At 40.8% G+C, this 9,359-nt stretch overlaps 1 protein-coding gene across 3 annotated transcripts in view; it reads left to right on the forward strand.

Moving 5' to 3' along the window:
• Window positions 1-569: 569 nt before the first annotated feature.
• Window positions 570-9,359, forward strand: part of LOC111954701 (protein PRRC2A) — a 44,283-nt gene continuing 35,493 nt past the window's right edge. For 2 of the 3 annotated variants that reach the window (XM_070436239.1, XM_070436236.1), the window contains exons 1-2: window positions 570-872; window positions 3,849-4,000. In XM_070436239.1, coding sequence (XP_070292340.1) covers window positions 3,886-4,000 — 115 coding nt within the window. In that variant the 5' untranslated portion in view covers window positions 570-872; window positions 3,849-3,885. The remainder of the gene's footprint in view (window positions 873-3,848; window positions 4,001-9,359) is intronic. The other variant, XM_070436237.1, reaches the window with a different exon arrangement.

The following is a 9,359-nucleotide window of genomic DNA, read 5'->3' on the forward strand; positions in this document are numbered from 1 at the left end:
AAGAGTGAAAATAAGGCACCATGTAAACATGGGTGAACTTCTCCTTTAATTATATGGTAATGCATGAGAGATGATCAAGAGGGATAAACTATTGAATTGCATTATAGTGAGAATGAAAAACACACACTTGATTTTGTTTTAGTGTTGATAAGTGTTGTCACAGTGTGACACGATAAACAGTGCGTTCAAAACAACTGGGGACTCGGAAAAATATGCRGTCAAATCAGTGATCTTCAAGTACGACAGTCGAAGTTCTCGAAAGAGGTCCGAGATCCCCAGTTTGAAATCCGAGTTGGATGACCGTTCAAAATGAGTTTTCCCTAGTCTGAGGACATTTTTTTCCGAGTTCCCAGTTGTTTTGAACGCGGCAACAGTAGACCGTTCACTGGATGAACCGCTACAAATACATTACGTAAATGTTTCCACGACATGACAATGTAGGGTACAGGGCGTGATTTAAATCCATGCAAATTGGAAATAATCCAACATTTTAGATCTGATAGGCCAAAATGCGGATTCGGAACTCATTATTTTAATTTGACCCCGCCCTCTTTGCGTGCCCTCCGCCCCCCTCTGCACTACGGTCTGTAGTAGCCGTTGACGGCTCTTGTAGTGACGGATCAAGTTCTCCTGTAATATTTTTATTTTGTTTTGTGGAAAAAGAAAAAGGAGTACAAGTAAGCCGCTTTATACACGTCAATCTCCAGTATCCCCTCTCTGGTTTTATAATATAAATCAATTTGTAGTTTCAGCTAGCAAGCTAGGGTAAACGTTACTTTCTAGCACCAGCGTGAGCAATAAGCTAGTGTAGTGAGCTAACGTGATTACATTATTCTTCCGTACAACCTCGAGACAAGTCGGGACAAGACCAGGTTAGTAGYTACATATTGTATTTCCTGATGTAAAAAAAAAAAAGCTAGTTATATTATAGTGGATATGTAACGATGGCAACCGCAATAGATGTGTGCTAATGAGGTAACCTTAGTTAGCTAGCTAATGTTAGCGTCGGCTAACAGTCACTCGCTAGCGAGAATAGTGTTGGTTAACTATCTGCTCAATTGCTGTCTGGTTTGGTTCGTAACAGGACGAGTTGTAGGAAGATATATTGGAGATGGCTAGGTTAATATTGTCGATTCGATAGTTAACAATAATCTGGTTGCACAACAGCCAGTTGTGTTTTCACAACGTGGGTGAATGTTCAATGTTTGTATCGTCAACGCAAGTAAAGTTAGCTAACTAGCTAGATACGTTGCTCACCGATTTRTTCTAAAGATGGGCCTACCCGCACCGCCATTTTGTTTTGTTATCTTAATAAAATAATTTGCCAAATCACCTAGTTCCTAGTATTTGGGCTTTATTTTATCCTTACTATCGCATTAAATGTGAGTCATGATTGACGTATCCACTGTGATTCAACGAGGAATGCAACTAAATTCATTTCACCAACTGGATATGCATTACGAAACATCGCAGCCCCCCCCAACGTGAATATGGAGGCCGCATTAACTAGCTAGSTAACTGTTCACTGAGCTAACGTTGGCTACAGTGAATTCTATGTTCTAACAACCGTTTTTGTTTTAAGCGTATACTTGGGATGTGTGTTTGTTTGACCATTGCCGTTGAGTGTACTGTGTTAGCGGTTATGATGCTGATGATGACAGGCTGTGGCTGGTCCTGAACTCCTTTCTGTGTTAAAGGCCCTTTCCTGGTGTATTGTAGCGATGGCTTCTTTAGCTGCGCTGTTAATCCCCGCACAACATGCAATTTGCCGGCCATCCCACGACCTAATTTTCTAATCTCATTGGGCTATTGAGGCACACGAGGTTCACTGCTATTTGGTAGTTTTTGAGACAATAGTATGACAAACAAGTATATTTAAATCATTAAGGCAATCTAACCTAAATACAATCGTGCACTGAAAACATTCTTGATTCATCATCTGGCATAGTTATTGATGGGTGCCTTCCTGTCTTTATTGTTGCAGTCTTTAAATGTGTCAAGTTATTTTGTCAGTTGCTCTTGTGGTTTGCAGTGCACTATTGAATACCCATCTAACATGACACTGTTTATGCTGTGTACTTGTCATGGACCATAACTGTGTCAAGGCTTGTCACTGCTCCTTCTCTCTTGATATAACTACATGAACACACAATATAGTGATGCTGCCCATTTTCTGGCAAGATTGTCAGAGCTCAACATTTCAGTTACAGCATAAACAGTTACTGTCAGAGCTCAACATTTCAATCTTGCCAGAAAATGGGCAGCATCAATATATATATTATGTGTGTGTGTATACACACAAAAGTTTGGATACACCYACTCATTACAGGGTTTTATTTTGTATTTTTACTAGAATACTAGTGAAGACATCAACTATGAAATAACACATAACCATCCTGGCATTGCAAATACCATGCTCTACCGCCTGAGCTACAGAAGACCTCCGATAAGCATATATTCATTTGATATTCATCAACTCATTGTGCATCTTGCAATTTATCTTCATCTTRTTAAATGACATTGAGGGCAACATTTACCTCAAACAAGATGGCACTGCCTACAAGGAAGACTGAGATTGTTTTTGTAATGTTTGACATGGTTTATACCGAACTAAAAAATKATCAATCGCAACATGTAAGGTGTTGGTCCCATGTTTTAATGAGGTAAAATAAAATACCCCAGAAATGTTACATCTCTCTCAAATTATGTGCACAAAGTTGTTTACATCCATGTTAGTGAGCATTTCTCCTTTGCCAAGATAATTAATCCACCTGACAGGTGTGTCATATCAAGAAACTGATTAAACAGAATGATCTTAACACAGGGACACCKTGTGCTGGGGACAATAAAAGGCCACTCAAAAATGTGCAGTTTTGTGACACAGCACAATGCCACAGATGTCTCAAGTTTTGAGGGAGCGTACAATTGGCATGCTGRCTGCAGGAATGCCCACCAGAGCTGATGCCAGATAATTTGTTAATTTCTCTACCATAAATTGCCTCAACGTCATTTTAGATAATTTTGTATTACGTCCAACCAGCCTCACAACTGCAGACCACGTGTAATCACGCCAGCCCCGTACCTCCACATCTGTCTACTTCACCTGCGGGATCATCTGAGAAGTGGGTGGGGGGTTCTGAGGAATATTTCTGTCAGTAATAAAGCCATTTTGTGTGAAAAAAATTATTCTGATAGGCTGGGCCTTGCTCCCCAGTGGGTGGGCCTATGCCCCCCCCCCCTTGCCCACCCATGGCTGCTCCTCATGAAAAATCTGTAGATTAGAGCCTAATTTATTTATTTAAATTGACTGATTTCCTTCTATGACCTCAGCAAAATCTTTGAAAGTTTTGAGTGTTGCGTATATATTTTTGTTCRGTATACATACACATAACACCTCTCTAGCTGTCACCAAATCTTTGAATTGGACAGATGTCAACCCAGTGGATTTTATTGGTGAGCAGTAAAATGGGCTCAACCCTGGTGTTGCCATGGAGGCAACCCCTCTCAAGGCAGACCTAGTAGAACTGAACATAATTTATAATGCATCACCATGGCAACTGTGCCATGGATTGCATTATTCTCTCGGTACAGTATTTCCTGTGTTGACGTGTTTATGGCAATGTACTAGCTCTGCTCACACACACAGGTCTCTGTAATGCTACTGACCTGTCCTGAGCACGGTCTTCCCCCTCTCTGTCCACACTACAAACTTTGTCACGCCCACACTGCAAACCGAAGACTGGATGTCTGGACGTGTTTTGTTTAGATACCTGCGTGAACTCAACTCCACATTTACCTTCACGTACAGTGCTGCATCAAATGTCTCCATTTCTTTCTCTCTCTCCCAGTCTCAGGGCTCACCATACTCAATGAGCGGACAGCGCAATGTCAGAGCGCTCTGGGCAAACTGCAAAGGGGAAGGATGGCAAATCCAAGTATGCGTCTCTCAACCTGTTTGATACCTACAAAGGAAAGAGCCTTGAAGCACAAAAGCCTGTTGGTGAGTTTTTTTTCGTTTCCGTTTTCTGTGTGTGGATAGTGCAAAGCCTCCCTTTTTTTAAAGTCAAACAATGTCAGGTGTTGATGTGAGGTGTCTCGATCGGATCGTCGTGTTCTGATCATAGTTTGATTGTTCTTGTTGATACAAGTTATAATAAACGGGTCATATTATGCACTAATTTTGTCAACATAAGATCTATGGGMCGACTTGGTTGTGCATGCACAGCTAGTCCACTTTTTTTAGCACGTTGCATCAAATACATCCTTCACAAGAACTGGAGTTAATCATGTTGGCTTTGGCCCCATTACATATGAATGCCTCCATTATTTTTTYCCCTTTGATCACTTAAACTCAGTTATTGATTTAAAAGAAAACAGATTCTTGAGACATGTGGCATTGTGTTGTGTGACAAGTGCACATTTTAGAGTGGCATTTTATTGTCCCCTGTGTAATGATCATGCTGTTTAACCCTAAGGTCGATGTCCACGCCTCCTCTGAAATCAAACTTTCCTCCACATCCGCCTATGAAAAAATGTATGGCAGTATATATGGAGACAGTTTAGTGCCAAAAAATAAGGGTTTAAATACATCAACAACAAAAAAAGATTCCTGATYTCTCATATATATATAAATATGACAGACACTTCAAAACAAACTTCTTTTTGATTTGTTTTGGGACTTTTGTGGTCTGTTGTTCCATGTAGTGAATCTGTTGTTCACTTCATTTGTATGGGCTAATAGCAGGTGGGCCCCCCCCCCAAAAAATTGTCAAATAATTGTTATATATATTTTTTTATACTTCAACGGGTCTTAAAATTCTAACTCAAATAGCAAAAGGATCCTTGGTATGACCTTGAAACAATTCCATATACAGTGCATTCAGACCCCGTGACTTTTTTCACATTTTGTTACGTTCCAGCCTTATTCTAAAATGGACTAGATAGTTTTTYCCCCTCATCAATCTACACACAATACCCTATAATGCGAAAGCTAAAACAGTTGTTCAGATTTGTTTTGCAACTAAAAAATAAATAAAATAACTTAAACATCACTTTTACATAATTATTCATACCCTTTACCCAGTACTTTGTTGAAGCACCTTTGGCAGTGATTACAGCCTCAAGACTTCTTGGGTATGACGCCACAAGCCAGGTTGGATGGGGAGCATCGGTGCACAGCTATTTTCTGGTCTCTCTAGAGATGTCTGATTGGGTTCAAGTCCGGGCTCTGGCTGGGCCACACAATGCCATTCAGAGACTTGTCCCAAAGCTGTGTCTTGGCTGTGTGCTTAGGGTCGTTGTCCTGTTGGAAGGTGAACCATCGCCCCCAGTCTAAGAACCCGCTCAGGACTTCATCAAGGATCTCTCTGTACTTTGCTCCGTTCATCTTTCTCTCAATCCTGACTACTCTCCCAGTCCCTGCGGGTGAAAAACATCCCCACAGCATGATGCAGCCACCACCATGCTTCACCGTAGGGATGGTGCCATGTTTCCTCCAGACAGGATGCTTGGCATTCAGGCCAAAGAGTTCAATCTTGGTTTCAACAGACAAGAGAATCTTGTTTCTCGTGGTCCGTTAGTCCTTTAGGTGCCTTTTGGTAAACTCCAAGCGGGGTGTTATGTGCCTCTTACTGACGAGTGGCTTCCGTCTGGCCATTCTACCATAAAGGCCTGATTGGTAGTGCTGCAGAGATGAGAGAACCTTCCAGAAGGACAACCATCTCCACAGAGGAACTCTGGYGCTCTCTGAGTGACCATTGGGTTTTTGGTCACCTCCCTGACCAAGGCCCTTCTCCCCCGATTGCTCAGTTTGTCCAGGCGGCCAGCTTGAGGAAGAATCTTGGTGGTTCAAAACTTCTTCCTTTTAAGAATGATGGAGGCCACTGTGTTCTTAGGACTTTCAATGCTGCAAACATTTTTTGGTACCCTTCCCCAGAGCTGTGCCTCAACAAAATCCTTTCTCGGAGCKCTACAGACAATTCCTTAGACTTCATGGCTTGGTTTTTACTCTGACATGCACKGTCAGCTGTGGGAACTTATATAGACAGGTGTGTGCCTTTTCAAATCATGTCCAATCAATTGAATTTACCACAGGTAAACTCCAATGAAGTTGCAGAAACGTCTCAAGGATGATCAATGGAAACGTGATGCACCTGAGCTCAATTTTCGAGTCTCTTAGCAAAAGGTCTAAATACTTATGTAAGTAAGATATTTCTGTTCGAAATTTTGGCAAATTCAACAATAAAAAAACTAACAGCCAGTTTTCGCTTCGTCATTACAGGGTATTGTGTGTAGATTGAGGAAAATGTTGTATTTAATACATTTTCTAATAAGGCTGTAACAAAATGTTGAAAAAGTGAAGGGGTTTGAACACTTTCCGAATGCACGGTAGTTTCTTAGAACCTGTCTCCCGGCTTAGACTGGGCTTAGACTCTTATGGGTTAATCAGCTTCATGATATGCCACACCTGTCAGGTGGATGGATTATCTGGCATAGGAGAAAGGCTCACTAACAGGGATATAAACACATTTTTACACAGAATTTGAGAGAAAAAGCTTTTTGTGCTAATGAAAATGTAGTTTTCCACCCCCTCCCAGCTCATGAAACATGGGACCAACACTTTACATGTTGCGTTTATATTTTTGTTCAGTGCATGAGAAAATGACCGTGTTCAATTCAATATATTTTGTATTGAGTACAGGTGTGAATATSAGTGACCATTTTTTTGTGTAGCACATGTGCATAACGTTTAGAAAACGGGAACAAGCGTAAGGGTATGCTATGCCACTGAATTTTTCCCTTTTGGTATCGCAATGCTACTCGGTATTGTGATACTTGGCCTGGTATTGGATCTTCAGTAAAATGTTGATATTGTGACAACACTGTGTTGTGCTATTTTTGTGAAACCAAATGAGACACTTCGCCKATAGCTGTGTCCTCAGCTGGAATCTGCTGCCTGTTGCACTGAAACATACCAAGCGTTCAGGGTGTCATACATGACTCTTACTGTCAGTGAAAGAGAGATCTCCAATACATGGTGACAAGCCATATTAGCTATCATCTAGGCCCCTGTATAAAGAATATCGGTGGATTTGTTTTTGGCTTGGTGCAGTCGATTGCGCKGATTGCAAAAAACTGTCTCTAGAATGATTTCAGCATTCGATTAGTCTGAGGAAAAGGTTATTGTTAGTTAACTGAATATTCACCTTTTCCTCACTGAAATGCAACGTTATGGGGGAATGGGGAGGGATTGACAAACCTTGTATGAACTGTGGTCGCTGGGTGCAGGCCCCATGGTCTGGTGGTCTAGGCATATGCAAACTAAATTATAATGTAAARAATGTTTTGTCACATTCACCGGTGCAGGGAAAGGTGGTGTTTTACATGATCAGCCATAGTAGTATGGCATCCCYGGATAAAATTAGGGTCAAGTGCCTTGCTCAAGCGCGCATATAGACAGATTTTTCACCTTGTCGTCTCGGATATTTGAACCAGCGACCTTTCGGTTACTGGCCCACCGCTCTAACCACAAGGCTACCTGTCACCTTACCAGGGCACTTAGAGCTGCCCCGGTCAACTATCAGGGCAGAAATTTGATGGAAAGGTCGCGTCATATGACGGTGCCACTTWGAAAGTCACTGAACTCTTCCGTAAGGCCATTTCACTGCCATTGTTTGTCTATGGAGATTGCATAGTTGTGTTCGATTTTATACACCGGTCAGCAATGGGTGTGGCTGAAATAGCCGAATCCACTAATTTGAAGGGGTCTCAACATACTTTTGTATATACAGAGCATTYGAAACGTATTTAGACCCCTTCCCTTTTTTTTGTTACATTACAACCTTATTCTAAAATGGAGTAAAAAAATAAATTCTTCAATCTACACACTACCCCATAATGGTAAAGCGATAACAGGGTTTTAGACATTTTCAAATGWATTTAAAATAGAAAAACAAATACCTTATTTACATAAGAATTCAGATCTTTTGCTATGAGACTCAATTGAGCTCAGGTGCACCTTGTTTCTATTGATCATCCTTGAGATGTTTCTACAACTTGATTGGAGTCCACCTGTGGTGAATTAAATTMATTGGACATGATTTGGAAAGGCACACACCTGTCTATATAAGGTCCCACTGTTGACACTGCTTGTTAGAGCAAAAACAGGCCATGGGGTCGAGGGAATTGTCCTTAGAGCTCTGAGACAGGATTGTGTCAAGGCACAGATCTAGGGAAGGGTACCAAAAAATGTCTGAAGGATTGAAGGTCCCCAAGAACACAGTGGCATCCATCATTCTTAAATGGAAGATGTTTGGAACCACCAAAGCTGTGTTCGAATACCCATACAAACATACTGTATACTCCATACTTAATGAGTATATACTTATACTATGTACTATTATTTCATTTTAGTATACTGTRAACGAACAGTATCCTTTCAGTTGAGCGTACCAGCGCTTCGTCTGTCTACCGGAAGTTGATGCAGTTGCTATGCAACTTCTTGCTAGCTTGTTAGCATAACAAATAAATTATGAATGTGTTCTTAACTGACTTGCCTAGTTAAATAAAGATTAAATAAAGTGTAAAAAAATATATACATATAAAAAAATCGGCAAATCGGCGCCCAAAAATACCGATTGTTATGAAACTTGAAATCGGCCTTAATTAATCAGCCATTCCGTTAATCGGTCAACCTCTAGTCCGAACGCTCTGATCAACCCAACGGCACCAAGCTAACTTGCTAACTAATTACAGGAAACAAATGAGAGAACACCTCACTCTGACCATTTTACCTCTCCCTGCTTTTCATGTTATCCAGCGTGTTGGTGACTGTAACTGTTGCTGCTGGCAGCAATTTAATGACACTTTTTTGCTCGACGTTTACTCACACCGGCCATATTCAACGGGTGTTGTGCGTTCGTAAATTAATCCATTATTCTGTGCTCTGGCACAGGTACACGTCAGACGAGGGTGCTCTGAAGTCGGAGTATATAGCCAGAAATTAACAATGTCCTCTGAGAACGCACAATGACTTTACCACTTAGATAAGCAAAGAATGACGTGAATAATCAAGTCAATAAATAGTTACATAGCATACGGTTAAATTACTGGCAAGTTCAAACGATCTATTAGTACCAACTAACGCTAGCTAACATACTGCTACATATTGCTGTACTAACAAATTGACAACAACGTAACGTTAATGTAAATTATTTGAAAGTCATTACTTTATTACATTGCTCAACATATTTTTCTTTCGTCATAATTAGTTAATTTAATTTGTATACACTTGTCGGACTTCAGCTGCATATTTCCGCCATTTTATTCAGATCTGATATCTATATCCATGCTATGACCAA

Source organism: Salvelinus sp. IW2-2015, linkage group LG30 (assembly GCF_002910315.2).
Source record: "Salvelinus sp. IW2-2015 linkage group LG30, ASM291031v2, whole genome shotgun sequence".
In the NCBI taxonomy this organism is placed as follows: Eukaryota; Metazoa; Chordata; class Actinopteri; order Salmoniformes; family Salmonidae; genus Salvelinus; species Salvelinus sp. IW2-2015.